General features: G+C 41.7%; 1 protein-coding gene across 2 annotated transcripts in view; it reads left to right on the forward strand.

Moving 5' to 3' along the window:
- TMEM178A (transmembrane protein 178A) overlaps positions 1-17,614 on the forward strand; it is a 49,127-nt gene extending 31,513 nt beyond the window's left edge. For both annotated transcript variants that reach the window (XM_059405518.1, XM_059405519.1), the window contains exons 2-4: positions 3,813-3,926; positions 6,407-6,544; positions 16,616-17,614. In XM_059405518.1, the coding sequence (XP_059261501.1) occupies positions 3,813-3,926; positions 6,407-6,544; positions 16,616-16,857 (494 nt within the window). In that variant the 3' untranslated portion in view covers positions 16,858-17,614. The remainder of the gene's footprint in view (positions 1-3,812; positions 3,927-6,406; positions 6,545-16,615) is intronic.
- The last annotated feature ends 1,471 nt before the right edge of the window (positions 17,615-19,085 follow it).

Here is a 19,085-nt window from a genome sequence, read left to right on the forward strand (position 1 = left end):
TGTTCTACGTGCACTCAAATAGAATGTGTATTTTGCTGTTGTTGGGAGGAGTGTTCTGTAGATGTCTGTTTTGTCTAATTTTAGAATGTTGTTCAAGTCTTCTGTTTCCATGTTTGTCTTCTGTCTACTTGTTCTACCAGATTGAAGGTAGGATATTTGAATCTCCAACTGTTATTGTTGAACTATTTCTTCCTCCAGTTTTTGCTTCCTAGATTTTGGAGGGTATTTGGGATTTTGCATCTGTTTACAATTTTATAAATTCCCAGTGGATTGGCCTTTTTGTCATTCTAAAATGCCTTTGTCTCTAGTAAAAATTTTTGTCTTGAAGTTTATTTCGTCTGATATTAGGATAGCCATTCCTATCTCTTTTGGTGATTGCATGGCATATCTTTTTCCATACTTTTATTTCCAACCTATTTGTGTCTTTGAATCTGAAGTGCGTCTTTTGTGGACATCATATAGGTGGATCATGTTGTTTTATTTATAATGCCAATCTCTGTCTTTTGATTGGGATGTTTGTTCTGTTTAGATTTAATGTAATTCCTCATCAAGGAGGACTTACGTCTTCCAGTTTGCTATGTGTTTTCTGTATGTTCCTCTACTCTCTTCCATTGACTATCTTCTTCTGTGTTAAATAAATGTTTTCCGGCAACCTTTTAAAATCCCTTTTGTTTTATTTTCTTTTTGTATTTTTTTTGTTATTTTCTTAGTGGTTACCCTGTGAATTATAATTAACATCTTAATTTATAACCATCTATTTTGGCTTAATACCAACTGGATTTCATTTGTATATAAAATTTTGCTGCTTTATAGCCCACTCCATGTCCTGTCCTTTGCACAGCTATTACCATACAAATTACACTGTATGTTCCTCAACACAGATATATAATTACTGGTTAATGCTTTGTGTCTTCTAAATCAGATAGAAGAAAAAAAGTTACAGGAAACACAAACAATACATTTATACCATTTTTTATGTTTACCCATGTCATGGACTTGACAAATGTTCTTTATTTTTTCATGTGGATTCAGAACTGTCCTTTCATTTCATTCACTGTTCCTTATTGGATAGGCCTAGTGACTAGAGTCTTACTCTCTCAGTTTTTGTTTAACTGGAAATGCCTTAATTTTTTCTTCATTTCTGAAGGATGACTTTGCTGCTTATAGAATTCCTTACTGATTTTCTTCAGTGCTTTGAATATATCATCTCACTCCCTTCTGACTTACATAGTTTATCACGAGAAACTCTTCCACTCTTTGGAGGAAGATGTGATTAGTTGCTTTTTTCTGGCTTCTTTCAAAATTTTTTCTTTGGTTTTCAGGAGTTTGATTATGATGTATTTGGGTGTTGCTTGCTGTGAGTTTATCTTACTTGTAGTTCATCAAACTTAGATGTAAGAGGTAAGAATGTACGTTTTTCATCACATTTGGGGAGTTTTTGAAAATTATTTAATCAATTATTCTTTTTGGCCCTTTTTCTCTTTCCTTCTTTCTGAGATTCTCACTATACTTACATTGGAATGATTGATGGTGTCTCACAGATCTCTGTGACTCTGTTTATTTTCTTCACACTTTTTCCCCTATTTTCTTCAGACTGGATAATCTGAATTTACTTATCTTCAAGTTTGTTGATTATTTCTTCTGCCCCTCTAGTGGAATTTTCATTTCAGCTATTATTCTTTTCAAGTTCAGAATTTCTATTTTTTTCCTTCTTCTTATACTCTCTGTCACTTTACTGATATTCTTGGTGAGACATCATTCTCATACTTGCCTTAGTTCTTTGACTATGATTTCCTTTAGTTCTCTGAACATAGTTTAAGCAGTTGATTTAAAGTATTGGTTAGGTAAGTCCAACATCTGGGTTTCCTCAGTGATAGTTTCTACTGGCTGGCTTTTTTCCTCATGCCTGGGCCATATGTTCTTGCTTCTTTGCATGTTTTGTACTTTTCTATTGAAAACTGAGTATTTAAAATAATATTATGTAGCAACTCGGGAAATTAGATTCTTCCTCCTCCCCAGGGTCTGGTATTATTTTGTGCTGTTGCTGTTGGGTTTTTAGTGTCTTTCTTTAACTAATTCTGTAAAGTCTGTATTCTTTGTCATATGTGGTCCCTGAAGTCTCTGTTTGACTAGCTTTGTGTGAAGCTAATGGACAGAAATGTCCTTAGCTGCCTGGAGCTAATAAGTCTCAGTCTTTGCTGATGGGCTTTGTGCGTATGTTGGGCATGTCTTCAGTTCTGCCTTAGTCTTCACCCCCTGCTTACAGGAGCCCCAAGGTCACCCTGAAGACAAATATCAAGTGGAATGACAGCTTTGAAAAATACAAATGCAAGCTATTAATACATTTGCAGCATGGTATCTGCTATTGTTCTCATACCAGATTGTTTGTTCTTTGTAAGCACAGGCCTTTTCTGACTTATAAACAGCTAATTCCTATGCCTTAGACCACATAACTGTTGCCATGGGCTCATGTTGAAAAAAAACAAAGAATAAAATAAAAGAGCTTTGAACTTTGGAAGAATCTGTGCTTTCATAAGGGAAAAAAATAAAAAAGCTTCCCAAAAGCAGAGAGAGTCTTGGGCAGTATTGCTCAAAAGAGATTCAAGGACTGCTTGTCTCAGAATTACTTGGGATGTTTGTTAAAGTTCAGCTTCCTGGCCCCACTCCAGATCTTTTGATTTAGAATATCTTTGGGTGGGTCCATCCAGGAATCTACATTTTTAACTAGCTCCCCATTGATTCTTGATGTACACTACTGTGTGAGAAACTCTTTAGGGAAGATGATCCTATAGGTGCCTGCACTTCAGAGATGGGCTCATAATCCATTGAATAGTAGTTTCCCCCTCTAAAAAAATCACTTTATTTCTATAGTTCATCAAACCCCATCAATTAGAGGTTTATTTGCATCTATGAGGTGTTTGTTTTGTTTTATTTTTTTGTTTTGTTTTTGTTGTTGTTGTTTTTAAGCTGCTGCCAGGGTTATCATAGGACTCAGGCTGAATCATGGGACTCAGAAGACTTCAGGGGAAAAATAAACTCATATTTATTTATGCAATTAAAGCCTGGGTTGGAAGGGAGGGTGGAAGAAGGTACCACATAAAGCAATGGGTATTGCCCATTTCAAAATTTTGCACCTAGGACTGGTCATGCAACCAGAAAAGATAGAGTTCTTTTTCTTTCTCTTCTCTACTTTTATTTTTATTTTTCCCCCCTCTCTACCTTTAATATTACTCTTTCTCTTGGGGACCAGAATTTAGGTCAGTAAAATTTGTGTTAAGGGAATACATCAGCTGCCCTGGTGTTAAAGATCCTGTTGAAGGTTCTCTGGTCACTGAATCACCACCTAAACCACCAATAGGAGGATTGTTTTCATGGAATTGTGTCTTCTGGTTTCCAAATAACACACTTCTTAATGATCTTTTTGATGCTTCCCATTTGAGAGTTTGAGATTGGATCAAGTTCAGGCTCATGTAACTTATCTGGGTTAACTTAAAATTTTAAATTGATTTCCCCCAACTATCTGTATACTTTTGGGCCATTTCTCCTTGTGGAGTTTTGTGTTTAGTTAACACAAATTCAGTGTTGAAAAACACTTAGGAGAGTTTAGATCCTTATCAATTTTAACACATTCAAGAGTGAAGCATGATTTAAAAAATCATGTCATGTTTTAGGTGTTCACTGTTCCAACTTGCCCGTGTTACTGTGTGTCATCAAGAGATTCCTATCCCTTCCCCCATTCAACCCAGTTTAGGGACACAGAATGGTGTTACAAATGCCCAGACTAGTAAATCCCATTTCTTATTTCCTTCAAGGTATTGCACAGAGATGCACGGCTATCAAGTACCACTTTTCTCAGCCAATCCGCTTACGAAACATTCCTTTCAATTTAACCAAGACAATTCAGCAAGATGAATGGCACCTGCTTCGTGAGTATTTCTGGGGAAGGGTCAGAGAGGAAATGGTGTCTTTCTGAACAAACAGTATTCCCACTAGCCCTCTCAGGTTTGAACCAAAAGATGTTGTGCTGAGCATTTGTGGGCCTATGGGCCAAATCCAACTTGGTCAGAGACTCTGAGAGTCATTTCACTACGCTCCACAACTTGTTTACAGATGGAATGTCTGAAAATCATGCCTGAGGCTTTGTGAGACAGGGCGGTGTGTGTTTCTGCCCTGGCGGCATCTGTATACAAATGGCCTCTGTACATGAATGGCCTCCTGCATCTTTTCTTTACCAGGTCATCTGGCACGGGGACCTGTTCTGCCACTAGTCTTGGTAAACCAAGGAGATTGTACCTTAGGTACTCTCAGTTTTGTTTTGTTGATACAATATTCATTTTAGCCACCATATCTACCTCAGGCCTTGGTATTTCTGCTAAAATATCTTTATGAGTGTATGTTGCAATTTTCTTAGAGGATGTCTGTCATCAGAGGATATCTCGACAATGGGAACCACTCTTTTCCACAGTCAGGAAATTGTGAAAATCTAGTAAGGATCATGCAGTGTAACACTAATGGGGGCTGATATTTACCTGAAAATTGCTGATTCATGCTGCCTGGTGATAGGTGACTCAGGAAAGCAAAAAAACTAGACCCTAGTCAGAGGTTGACGTCATTTTCCAATGAAATAAACAGTAAGAACTTTGGGGATCTTGTTTGGTGACCGAAACCACTGCAGAAAACCAAGCAGAATCTCATTTTGTGAGGCAATATCTGCAGATCCAAACATTGTTTTGAATCTCAAACATGGACTAGGAAGTTCTTAGGACACTGGTTTAGCCGTCGTCTCACGTTATACATATTAGTATTGGCAAATTTAGGACTTGGAAAGTCATTGTCTGAAATGTGGCTTATTTCTTAATGGTACGACTTCCTGAAAATTCTTTCTTGTTGGCTGATCTTTTCTAGGATTTCTTGGCAGATTTAAGCTAGAGTTTTGTCTAAGTGTTCTTACACCTGAATTTTTTATGAGTGTGTTTGGAGTTCTTTGTCTTAATCAACAGTCCTGAAAGCCCTGTAGTCACTGGTTTTAAGACCAGTGAAAAAAGATCAATGTAGGAGCCTGAGAAAGAACCTCACCTCTTTACTCGAGGAGTTTGTGGTTTGCTGTTGCCCAGCAAGGCAGTATTTGAGTGTTCTCTTAATCTTTTTTTAAGGTTCAGAAAGATACTTTTTTGAGGACAGAAAGACACTTCCAGCATTTGCCTGCATAGCTCTTTCTAAGATTGTCACATTTGTGGATGTGTACCAGGTTTCCCAGATAAGCTTAATACGCCTGGTACTAATGCAAATCCCATGTAGATTATATCTGAACCTCGCGCCTTTTAAAGGTTGTAGACAATAGAACTACTACTTAAACCACAGGGAATTTAGGAAATTGAGACAACAATGGCTGACCTATGACGACATTTCCCTGTTCAGATATGGATGTCACAAAATGACTTATTCCCTTAACATTAAACTCAGCCCCTTTAAATGATCACCGCCCTTGGCCCGAGGTGTCTACACTTCCTCTTCTAGGCAACTGGCTTTCATTTAGATGCTCTGAGCTGGAAATAAAGAAATCCCTTTGAAAGAAAGGAATGGTCCATGTGGGCCCAGAGCTGTTGACTGGCCTCTGGGACAGACCATCTATGCTTGAGATCTACTGTTTTAAGAAGGATCACAGACGTTTAGATAACTCAATTTTTAAATTTTTAAAAACTCATTTTTTAAAATGAGTTTTTAAACTCATTTTTAAAACTCAATTTGTTCCCCAAAGAAAAGGAAGGAAGGAAATAGAAGAAGAAAAAGAGCAGAGGTTGGGCAATCAGAGTGCTGCTTTAGGACAACGAGCACAGCGAAAATATATTTGGGTCCATGTCATCGATCCGTGTCTTGGTTTTGCATCGGAGGTGGGGGAGGGGCTGGGCTTCTGTCCTAAGGATCACGATTGTGTCTCTATGACAAAGACAAATAAAATAATTGGCACCTGTGGTGCTCAGGTAAAACCCTATTTCCCAGCAGCATAGCTTGTAGGCGCTTTCTCCAAAGCCAAGCTAAGCGTAGCCCCGCAGCGGTGGTAAGCTGCATTCCCGTTGCTCTTTTAACGAAAGTGGAGATATTTCGCTCTCTGTTTCCTAAGTAACTGCTATCTATGAGCCAGGTTTACTCGGGCATTGTTCTCTGCTCTGCTGTCTGCGTGGTGCAGACGTCTCCGTGCACGCAGGGAAGGTAGACTCTGACCCCATCTATCTTCTGGTGGAAAACTTGGGGAGAGACATCCCTAAACCACCCCAAGCCTGCAGACCCCAAGACTGCCCGTGCCACTGACTAGTGTTTGCAATGTTCGCAAAGCTCTTCATTCTCTAGTTTTCAATAACTCTGTTCTTTCTCCTTCCCATTCTGAATGTCTATACCTCGAGAGTAGACCTGAGAAGAATCACGGCTGGCTTCCTGGGCATGGCGGTGGCCGTGCTGCTCTGCGGCTGCATCGTGGCCACGGTCAGTTTCTTCTGGGAGGAAAGCTTGACCCAACACGTGGCCGGACTCCTTTTCCTCATGACAGGTACGCTGAACACCTCAGACTCCTCTCTGGGCAGAAGGGAAGGCTGCTCTGCCTGTGGCCAGCTTTGCTCTGCTAATTTTGTTTGCCCCTGTGAGAAAAGCAGCCAGGGGTCATTGGGTTTGGTGGGTGATAGAGAATGTAAAGAAAACAACAGTGGTCCTAATGCAGACCTCGTTTCTGCAGCCCAGCCCTAGCCCTGGCCTGGACTCTTGGGGAGCATGGGCCATTGTTTATCAGGAGCGTGCCCGGGGAGACAGTGATCCGCAAAACCACCCCCCTGAGCTGAAAGCCAACTCCAAGTACTTCTCTTAGTGATGGTGTCTTTGGGATCATTTTTACACACAAAACATTCATTCATTTCACTTCACAGATAGTTTCTGAGGACTCAGTATGTACCAGGCACTACTTTAAGTACTAGAGACGCGATGAATAAGGGAGACAAAATCCTTCTCCATTTTCATCTAGAGGAGAAGGAGACAATAAGGTGTGATGGTAATAAAAGCTGTGAGGAAAACAAACAAGGTGGAGTAGGGGGCTCAGGGGACACCTTGCTGAGGTGGTGATTTCCAGGCTGAATTAGGAAAAGCGTCCGGCTTTTGGGAGTGCGCTTAGGGGGTGAGCCAAGCCCTAGGGGCAGGGATGCCAAGCCCTAGAGACAGGGATAGTTGGTGTGTTTTGAGCCACAGAAAGAAGACCAACCAATGTGGCCAGAGAGCAGGGGGATGCAGACAGTGGTTTGAATTTCAATCTAAGCGTAATAATGGAAGCCACCAGTTTTTGTTTTTGTTTTTTTAAAGATTTTATTTATTTGACAGAGATCACAAGTAGGCAGAGAGGCAGGTAGAGGGAGAGGAAGGGAAGCAGGCTCCCCGCTGAGCAGAGAGCCCGACGCAGGGCTCGATCCCAGAACCCTGAGATCATGACCTGAGCCAAAGGCAAAGGCTTTCACCCACTGAGCCACCCAGGCGCCCCCCACTTTTTTTTTTTTTAAGATTTATTTATTTTTTTGAGAGACAGAGAGAGAGAGAGAAAATGAGCTGTGGGGGAGGGGCAGAGGGACAAGCTGACTACCTGCTGACATGGGGTTTGATCTCAGGACCTTGAGATCTTAAACTGAGCCAAAGTCAGACATTTAGCCCACTGAGCACCCAGGCACCCCAACCACTGGGAGGTTTTAAGCAGAAGAGAGACTTGATCTTAAAGCAGGGGATTGGAAGGAGGATGGTGTGTGGAGACGCGTCTGTGGTCTTTTCGATTAGCAAGTGAAGGAGTCAGGAGCTGAGCTGACAGCTAATACTAAAGGTGGTGACAGGGAAGAAATCTTTCCTTTTGCTCCTTCACAAAGGTAAAAATTAACGTATTAGTGATTAGTGAATGTCAAATGCACAGTTTCACTCAGTATCAGAGCTAATATGACTGTGGATATGCAGCCATTTTGAACAAGCCTACTTCTGCTTCTCTGGAGTTCAGTTTTCAAGTGGCCATGGCTGGGTTTGCCAGCGCGTCTCACTTAATGGCCCCTCAGCACGCCCGCGTTAACTGGAGGCAGCTGTACCTGACTCTCATTGGCTGACGCCATTTTCTGTCTGCCAGTCTTTCAGGGTTGACAGGTAGGTGGCGCTTTGCCTTCTGGTCAGCCAGTCTGAGGCCTGAGGAACCCAAGTCACAGGCAGAGACCCTTCCTTCTGATGGCCATGGGTCCCTTTCTCTCCCTATGAGTAACATGGGTCACTGTTGTAAACACGCAGACAGAGCATTCTGAAATCATATGGCCCTCGTAGAGTCTGAGCAGAAAACCGACTTAAGCTTTCCAGAATTTGGTGAATACGCTAAGACTGTAGCACGGGGAGGCCAAAATTCTAGTTCCTGACATTTTGGAGGAGGATTTGAACCCTGAGACCAGCCACCGGATGCCTCATTTAAAACCCAAATGACTGAAAGAATGGGTCAGGGTAGCAAAGAAGCAGAGAGAGAGACTGTTTCTGCCCAGAAGATTCCTTTAAGCCTCTGCTGGGCCATAAGAGTCATTAAAAATCTTGTCCATCTTCTTCCCCTTTTTATTAGTTGAGTCCCCCATTTTCCTTACTCGTGTCAAAGGACTGACTGCAGGTTCACTCTCCCCCAACCCTGGAGAGGCTCACATCACGGCCCCTTGTCAGGAAAAATGAGGGGGGCTACAGACAAGAAAGCCTTAGTGATGGTTTAAAAACATACTTTAATATGGATAATGCATAAATAATTTAGAATGCTCTTAGATATAAAACAATTATTAGCAAGGAACTAAATCACTGGGCCATAAAAGCCAGGGGTAGTGAGAGCTCCCGTGAAGGTCGTGGGCCGGTCTGGTTTTCGATGAACGGAGGGTGGTTGTTGAACACGGGGTGGACACGGAGGAGAGCTAGCCGCCAGGTGGCCGGCTGCCGGCTCCGCCTTTCCCTGCGCGGCCCTCGTTTCTGATCCACACGTGGACTGTAACTCCGGGCCGCACTGGCTCAGGCATCCTCAGAATTTGTCATCAAAACCCCCGTGCAACTGGTTAACAAAAACAAGACAAACAAAACAATAGCCACAATAACAAAAATCCCACAACCACCAACCCCCCCCCCAAACCCCCCAAAACCCAAACTTATCAACTTGGCATTTGATGACCTGTCCTAAGGGACTAACAGACACAAACTAACGTTCTTCTGCTTTCTTTGCTTTGGTTGGCCAAGCAACATTTTTGGAATAAAGGGGAAAATCCTCTTGTAGTTCCCACCACCTGAAAAATTGGGTGATTTAAATATTTTTTCTTATTCTGAATCAAATCTCACTGTTGACTTTGCCTCATTAAAAAAAAAAAAAAGAAGGGGCACCTGGGGGGCTCAGTGGGTTAAAGCCTCTGCTTTTGGCTCAGGTCATGATCCCAGGGTCCTGGAATCAAGTCCCGCATTGGGCTCTCTGCTCAGCAGGGGGCCTGTTTCCTCCTCTCTCTCTCTCTTTCTGCCTGCCTCTCTGCCTACTTGTGTTCTCTATCTGTCAAATAAATAAATAAAATCTTAAAAAAAGAAAAAAAAAAGTTCACAACCATCATCCCATTAAAGAACTTAGTTTTCTGGGCTTCCATTTACTCTCCCACCATAAGCTTGTTACGCTGCTCTACTCAGTGGTTTTCAATAATGTTGGAGAGCTGCAGGCCCTTGCCGTGGGCGGATCTGCTATGTCGTGCTCATCTGTTCCCTTACTGTTGGGCTTAGAGAGGTTTGTTTTATTTTTTTGCGGTTTCAAATACTGCCTTTACCTTTCCTTTGCAAACGCCGGATAACGACACGAATCCATTGCCCGAGATAAATTAGCTGGAGGCTGTTCACGTGCAGTAGCTGCAGAGGTGAGCAGCAAAGGGTTAAAAGAATTGATTTTAATTAAGCAGAAGTGTCTTCAGCAGCCCTTGTCAGCATCTCTCCCACAGATTTCTGATGCTAAACTTAGCTGCTTCTAATGTGCTGGCATCTCCATTCTCCGCCTGAACTTATTAGCCAAGCCTTCAATGAGGAGCGTCAGTGATGTGACAGTTTGAGATGTTAAAATGGAAACTTTGAAACAGTCTTCCTCCTTCTGCCTTATTGCTTGCAGACAGTTCTTGGTTACCCACATGTGGGCCAGCAGTGCTAGTGTTTGCCCCCTTCCTTTCCCCTGGAGCCTCACAAAGGGCCTTCCATAGACTTCATATCCCCTAGGGGAACCAGAGGTGGCCCTTGGACTTCGTGACCTCTGAGATCACACACACACACACACACACACACACACACGCGATATAGAAGAGGTACAGGCAGAGGACTGAGAGGGTAAGACACTTGCAGCTCATCTGCTCTTGGCCTGTGAAAGCATTTGCCATCAACATTTGATGACGGATTGTGTTAGATTGCCACGGTGCTATAAGCCAAATGATTAGAATTTTACTTATGTATACAAAGATTTGAAAGTGTTTATTTATTCAATGTAAGCATTTTAAAGTATAATGTTTATGTGGCTGTTGCTCTTGTTTTATTATCTTTTAAAACACTGGGAATCTCAAAAATTAGTTACAGCTTTGGCCTCCCTTCACAGGGGCCTCACTCTCCACTGGATCCATTCCCCTGCCCAGGCAGGGCTGTCCACTGAGTACTGTGACAGCAGACAGAAAGCTAACAGGGCCCAGGCTGCCCAAGAAAGCTCAGCGACAGTCAACAACCATGGTCGGTTATCCCTTCTTTTGCTTCAACACATTACCCAAAAAAACAAAAAAAAAACAAAAAAAAACCCAAAAACTCAAAACCAAAAAACCAAAATGAAAGAAAAAAACAAAACTAAAAAACCAAAAGCCACTATAGTAGATATATAGAATTATCTAGGTTATCCATTGGTTATGACCCTAAAACCACAGAACCTTAGTGCCTGAGTTGAAACACTGGGAGCCAGATGTGTTTTGGAATTCAGGATTTTCAAGTTTTATTTTAGAAAGGTAAATATGGTGCATAGATCTTATATTATCTAACACCCTCAGCACGGTCTAAAATCAAATCCATTAACATTTCTGCAGCAAAACATATGAATATTCACACGAAGCAGGATCAATAAGGACTATAAATAGCCTCATGTCACACCAGGTCAGGGTTTGCATTAAATAAGATTGCTGAGATCTTTCAGGGAAAGATGGGATTTTCTTTTTTTTTTTTTTTTTGATTTAGTAATTGTGCCTTGTGGATCTTCTATTTTACTTCTTAAAGTGTTGTCTGTTTCTTGCGCATTCATTTAGGAAAGACAACTTGGGAATGGCTTTTTGAGCAATCTGTGTGAGAGTAGCATGAGGCATTTTTGCTGGAAGAGCAAAGAGACCAGGATGATGGGCAGGCCATCGTTTGAAGGACTGGAAAAAAAAAAAAAAAATCAATGTTTATGCCTTTGGGTGTTGTAGTTGTGTTATTTATCAAGCAGGCTAACTGGGATGAAGCAGCTCCCACTCCTTTCACACTGTTAAGCACATCAAAGGAGGATGGTCAGAAGAAGGGGCCCAGTTACCCTCATTACAGCTTGCCAGCTGGCCACAGGCACCTCGAGGAGTTCAGGGAAGGAAATTGGGTTGATGATCTGGAATGGTTGCATAAATTTACTTCCATTCTGATCCGAAAAAATCCCTTCCAACCCTGTAATTCTGCAACATCCTTGTATCTTCTAATTAAGAATATTGGTGGAAAGCTTTTTAATGCATTATAAGAAAAGTAGTTGCATCCCGGGCTTTTCAGAACCAGTAACTCTTCACTCTTGAAGATGCTACGGGCAATAACCATAACCCAGCCTGGGATTCAAGCTGGGCTCAAGAGTATCCGTCCTGGTTGCAAGGGACTGCAGGAGACTCCTGGCTGGTCAGGGAGTGAGCAGAAGGGAAGGAGAGCCTAGGAGAAGAATGGAGGAGAGATGACCTCTCTCCTCATGGGTCTTCATGAAGGACCATTAGATACTGAACTTTTTGAGTGCAGGGGTGGTACCTTATTTATCTTTTTGTACCCCTGCTGCATACCTTGCATGAACTGGATTGCTACGGACAAACGTGTGGCATTATCTGCGCTAACTTGCCCCCTGGCTAAGTCTTACAGGGGTAACTTGGGATGCCCCAGTCCTGAGGTCGGTAGAACTCAATGTGTTATAGAACTCAGTTTTGTTTGGCTGGTTTTGTTGACTCCCTGTGCTCAGCACTATTAGGATCCACCTGGAACTTTAGTCCAAAGGGTGTCTCTTACCTTGCCCCGAGATGCATGCTGGGAAGTGGACTGGAAACAGCACCTGGGGTTCCTGGTCACATCCACATCAAACCAATCACAGCTGTGATCAACGAGGACTCATTAAACCACCTCTAAGATGATCAGACCCGGGGTGGGATGTAGTAGATGCTTGATAACTAATTGCAGAATCACTGATTAACATATAAAAATAGTAAAGTCTTGCTAAGACCCATAAAAGAAATAGAAATATACTTCATACATTGATTGCACACGCATAGGATGTTATGGGTTGAGTCGTGTCCCTCCTCAAATCCCTAGGCTTGAAGTTTAAACCTTCAGTACCTCACAATGTGACTGTCTTTGGAGACAGGGTCTTTAAAGAGGTGATTAAGGTACAATAAGATCATTAGGGTGGGCCCTAATCCTATAAAATGACCAGTGTCCTTACAAGAAGAGTCCATTTGGACACAGTTACAGAGGGAAGACATTAGAAAGAGAAGTAGAAGACCACCATCTACAAGCCAAGGAGAAAGGCCTTGGAAGAAACCAGCCCTGCCAGTAGCTTGATCTCAGACTTCTGGCCTCCAGAACTGTGAGAAAATTTCTGTTGTTTCAGCTACCTAAGGTTCTGATGCTTAGTGACGGCAGCCTAAGCAAGCACAGGAGCACTGGGAGATGTGCATATGGAGCTAAAATAGAATTTAGCAGTATATTAAAAAATTTTTTCTTTTTTTAATAAAAAAAAAAAAGGAGGGTGCCTGGGTGGCTCAGTTGGTTAAGCATCTGCCTTTGGCTCAGGTCATAATCCCAGGGTCCTGGGATCAAGTCCCACATTGGGCTACCTGCTCAGTAGGGAATCTGCTTCTCCATCTCCTCTGCCTCTCTGTCTCTCATGAATAAATAAATAATCTTAAAAGTGAGAGAGAGAATTCCTCAGTATCAGCATAAGAATCCAGCTACAACAAAGATGCTCTCTTCATTTAAGTTACACTTGGTATCTTTGAAGTGAGGATGTTTCTCCCCCCTTTTTAAAATATCTTGAGTGGGGTAGGCCTCTTTTACAAAATCTTGTTGGGCAAGTTGGAAACAAAGCTTTCTCTCCCCTCAGTATGTTTTCTAGTAATAATCAGAAACACGCCTGCCCATCCCACAAATAACAGCCACGCTGTCGCTCTGTGTGCCGACTCTGAGATGTGAGGGTCTAACACACAGGAACTCTTGCGTATGCTTTTTGGTGACTCCTTGCTTTCCTCTTTCTCAGAACTACTTCAAAAGCGTCTTGGAAGAATTAAAAACGTCACCAAAGGGCACCCCCATGACACAGTCTGTGGGAAGGGGGCGGGCGGATGGGGACGTGTTTGTGGGCTCATGGTAACCCTCCCCAACCTGAAGCAGAGTGCATAAAGACAACAGAAAATAAGGCAGGTTTTTGTCAAGATTTGACAAGTACCCTCTTCCAAAAAGAATTTAAGTGGCACAGACATGCATATATATCACCGTAAAATAAATAGAGAGAAGTGATACAAGTAAGAAAAAGGAGCAATCAGGTTTGTGAGGCAAGATGGCTCTAAGGTGAGGTCAGTAGCAAAAAGCATGACATGAAGTGCCCAACTCTTGCTCACGGTGGGCTGCTGATTAGCTTTAGGGAGTTTCAGCAGCTCCATCAGAGACAGAAGTTTCTATCAGTCACATCAAGCGAGGTGTCCATGAGGTACACAGATGGAAGGCACAATCATTCGTGACACCGAGGGCAGAGAAAATCATCCTTTTGGTTAAGTCCTCAGGTTAGCTGATTTCTTATAATCTTTTTCTATTCTGTGTGAACTGGTGGTGTTCTGCTGAAATTCATTTCACCAAAAACACCTTTGTGGAGCTGGAAGGGGAAAGGTCTAACAAAATTAATGTTTAGTATAAAATCAAAGGGAGCATGTATAGTATATACACAGCTTTCTTCTTCTTTTTGGTGGAGTTTGGGTGGGGGAATGTTCTTGCTCCATGCCTTATTTTGGAATAACAGAATCACAGGAATTTGACACAGTAAGGGTTTTCAGTAACCAAGTCCCCCAATTTTCCCCCACCGAGTGAAGAAACTAAGACTCAGGTTAGGTAATTTCAGGGTCACACAATGATTAGGAGCAGATCTGGGGACCAAAATACACATTTCCTGCCTCTCAGCTTAGTGCATTTGGACATCAAAGGATGCTTAAAATCTTAGTTTGAACTCAAGTTTTCAGAGGTCATTAAAACTACATTACTCGTAAAAAGCCTTGCTTTTAGGCATTCAGCTCTGTGCAGACAGTTGAATGCAAAACAGAGTTGTTTTCCTGTGATTGGGTCATTGTTCTATTATTATATTTTACCTGTTGATACTCTAGAGATCAATTTTTTCTAACTGCCTTATTGTTCTATTACCAGCATTTCTTAGAAAGACCTTATTATATATAAACATTTTCTTTGTTATGGTGCCAATGAAAACATTGATGTAAATGTAGGAACATTTGCTTTTCACAAGGTTTGAAAAAAGCAGAGGAGTATTATTTTTTGATGAGTCCATTCCTTTATGAAAGAATTATTTCCATCATGATCTTTGGAGAACTTAAAGTGATACATTTGCCATAATAATCTAGAGCAGGAAGTCACAAGATAAGATTTTTATCCTTTTTGGGAAAATAGAATCCCTTTAGATTTTAAAAACAGAATCAGACAAAGGGTAGGAAATATCAAATTATTGCAGATCGAGTGTCCTTTTAATTCGAAACATTTCTTTTCTGAACGCACATTTGGGAAAGGGTTCAAGCAATGTGCCTTTATGTAATTTGAGAGCAAGCAGAATTCTGACACTTAAAAATGGCATTAAGGTCATTTTTATTTCCTCCCAATTGCTGCCTTCTCTGAGTTTGCTTTTCTGTTAGTGTTTCTGATCCCCAGAGCTCTATCAAAAGGATCAAGGGAAATCTGTTACTTCTGGCCTTCTCTTTTGAGTCCCCAAATCTGTCTCTGTCACCTACAGAGATGTTCAATATATCTCCAAAGCAATTTCCAGCCAATAGATGCAACCTCCATTGTATGTGGGATAAACCAAAGTATGAAGAAGAGAGGCACAGGATTTGGAACAAACTGGATACTCCAATACTTCACTAGGTGTTTATTTCTGCTTTCATGACCCATCTCTGGCAAAAGCCTCATTCTGATCCCCTGGCCATCCCAAAGGAGCATCCATAGGGGTCCACTGTGGTGGAACAGAACCACCTAAATCCTAGGAGTGTCACTTAAATACTAAAAATACTGTGTTTGGGAAATTTTTATCAGAGTTCTGATTTTAGTGTCCTGGAAGGACAGATAATTATACATACATGTGTTGGTACAAAGAAGTAAATAGATCCGCTTTCTTTATGTCATCCAAATTATCTTGTATATTCTGAATGGTTGAAGTATGTGTTCTCCTTACTCAGCTATTTTACCTCAATCCCAACATCCTGGATTTAATTTGTATCATTTAAAAGCTTTTATTTGGGGCACCTGAGTGGCTCAGTTGGTTAAGTGGCTTCTTTCAGCGAGGGTCATGATCTTGGGTTCATGGGATTGAGCCCCATGTCGGGCTCCCTGCTCAGTGGGGAGCCTGCTTCTCCTCCTCCCCCTCCCCACCTTTTGTGCTCTCTCTCAAACAAATGAATAATGAATAAGAAAAAAAAAAAAAGACAAACAAAAGCTTTTATCCATTCATTGAAAAATACAATGATTTGTTGAGTCCTTAACATGTGTCATGCTCTGAACCTTAAAACATAATTTAGCACATGAGAAACACATTTAAAGTATTATTTATAGGGACCATGACAAATGCTATTGATAATGGTAGCTGAAAAGGAAAACAGACATTATATGATGCTTGCAACTATATAAAAATGTGTCAGATCAGATATAGGACAAGGGAAAAGAAGACTGTTTTATCTTAGATGTGAGTGATTCTAGAAGATCTTTTCCTTAAAGATAGAACTTTTATTTCATAGCTTTAAGAACAAAACCCCAAAATAAATTCAAATATATATCACCATCCGAGCAAGATAATCCTGCATAATTCAAGTTATCAGAATATGCTCCTGTGTTCTTTACTTGTATACCTTCCATACCTAGCATACAGTCTGGTGCATAAAGGTTTTGCCAATGTTTGTTGAACGAATTCAAGTTAATTCCAGCATGAGCATTATAGCTCCTTTACTAATTTGGAGTGACCACCTCATCAGTTGACCTGATTTTCACAGAGGCCTGTCTGGCATGTGCGTTGTAGCAGGCAACACTGTAACCAATCATTCTGTTCTCTTTGTATTATTTATAGGGATATTTTGCACCATTTCCCTCTGCACGTATGCTGCCAGCATCTCCTATGATTTGAACCGGCTCCCAAAGCTAATTTATAGCCTGCCTGATGATGTGGAACATGGCTACAGCTGGTCTATCTTTTGTGCCTGGTGTAGTTTAGGCTTTATTGTGGCAGCTGGAGGTCTCTGCATTGCTTATCCATTTATTAGCCGGACCAAGATTGCACATCTAAAGTCTGGCAGGGACTCCACGGTATGACTGTCCACACTGGAGGACAGTGGCCCATCCACAATGCAGACGGCTCCTGAGAGGAACGGAGTGGAGTTCAAGTCGGGATCCCAAGCACAAAACGGTCTTTTTACATTCCAACCTGTTGCCTGCCAGCCCTTTCTGGATGACTGATAGAAAAAAATCATGCAAAACCTCCATACCTTTCTACGGACAAGACTACTGTGGATTCAAGTGCTTTAATGACTATCTATGCTTTGACTGTGAGATGGAGGGAGCGGTGCCATGGAACATTTCTAGGTTTAGAAAAAAGAGGAAATTGCAATGGAAAAAAAAATTTGTATGATTGCCATTTATTTCAGAAAGTTTGTATATAACAATTACCTGAGAGTCATTTCTATTTGCTAAAGGATTCATAACAAAGCGAGTATAATTTTCTTGTCATCGTTACACGCTTGTTCAGTTTGAATGCGGTATCTTTGGAACTTGTCCTGAGGGTGTCTTGTTGTGTCAGCACCAAATATTTGTGCATTATTCGTGGATGTTCTTTGTCAACAGGAAGATTCCCCTTCTGTTGCCTTATTTATTTATTTATTTATTTATTTATTTTCAACGGGCGTCTCTTCTCTGTCTTCGTACTGGAATCCGGATCCTAAGGGAGACAGACCAACCGCCTAAGAGCTAATCCGTGACACTATGCAGTATTGTTCGATGTTTTACCTGTTGTTTAACCTCTGTCTCTTTCTGTTAACTGGATTTCTGCATTAAATGGCTGCCCTCTTGTTAACATGGGTGTGTCTTCTTTCAGTGGTGGGCGGATGGGTCTCCTTAGCCATGTGGACAGAGGGAAACTCTCTTGTGTTACTAAGACTCTTATGAAGTCTTACTAATTGCTTCATTTCAACTAGGTGGGTCATTAACCTACTGTTGACAAAAGATGTCATTTTCAAACTTCTTTGAAAACCTTACCTTGGTGTTCTAAGTTTTCTTCTTGCGCTTCCTTTTACCACCTGCTTGGTAATGGGCTAGTGCTAAGGATATATAGTTTCTCCTTTGTCCTTGGATCTCCTGGGGCAGTGGATTTCCATTTTGGCTGCACATGGAGAATCACCTAGTGAATTCCTCATCCACACCTGAACTGGGCCCCTCGTCAGGCCAATTGACTTGGGATGTCTGCAGCTGGACCCAGGCGTTGAGTATTTTTGAAACAACATCCTAGAAAGTTCAGATGTGCAGCTGGGATTGGGAGTCACTGTTCTGGGCCAGAGCCGCAGTAGTATCCTCCGCTGTTAATATTTATTTAGCACTTCCTGTGTCCCAGGAACTGGGCTATGTTTTTTTTTTTTTTTCCAGGTATGATTTCATTTAACCTTCTGGAAAGCTCTGTGAGACAGGAACAATGATTCCATTTTCGTGATAAGGAAGCTGAGGATCAGCCTTAGGATGTTTGCTTCATTTTTTCTCAATCCTTTCCCCATGCCAGGGTATAGGACAAAAGTTAAAATCCTTCCATTGTGTCTCCTTATCTTTAAATAGACGGGTTGGCACCAGCTAACTTCTCAGCTTTTTCTTTCTTTCTTTCTTTCTTTTTTTTTTGAGATTTTATTTATTTATTTGACAGAGATCACAAGTAGGCAGAGAGAGAGGAGGAAGCAGGCTCCCTGCTGAGCAGAGAGCCCGATGTGGGGCTCGATCCCAGGACCCTGGGATCATGACCTGACCCGAAAGCAGAGGCTTCAACCCACTGAGCCACCCAGGTGCCCCCCAGCTTTTCCTTTTAACTCCAACCTTGTCCTGTTCCCTACACACATGGTGTGCTGAATAGAGATGCTCTGTAGAATTAGGGAAGGTGCCACATCCAGAAGTAAGACATTGTTTCAGATTTTAAATTCGTGAAAGATGCACTTTTCCTTTGTTATAAAAACTGATTTGGAACTTAAGAAAGGGGAACGATAATGAAATCCACCCCTTCCTGCACCCCTCCCCCACAAATAAAGCCTGACTTGTAAATGACAGTGTCCACATATTGTCACGTGAGCCTTTTCAGAGAGGTTCAGTGATTCCGGTGACCACACAAGCTCCCGAGACCCGTGGAGAGACTCCTCAGCAATCTCTCAGGTCTGTTTAATAAACCCATCCCTCAGGGTGAGATCAGAGACATATAGAAAGGGGCATTATTTTCATTTATTACTTATGTGGGAAATTCTCAAAGCAGGAGAGCTGTTTCTTTGAAGTCTTCTTTAAAGATCCCCATAGAG

The sequence above is a fragment of the Mustela nigripes genome, chromosome 7 (genome assembly GCF_022355385.1).
Source record: "Mustela nigripes isolate SB6536 chromosome 7, MUSNIG.SB6536, whole genome shotgun sequence".
NCBI classification, from domain to species: domain Eukaryota; kingdom Metazoa; phylum Chordata; class Mammalia; order Carnivora; family Mustelidae; genus Mustela; species Mustela nigripes.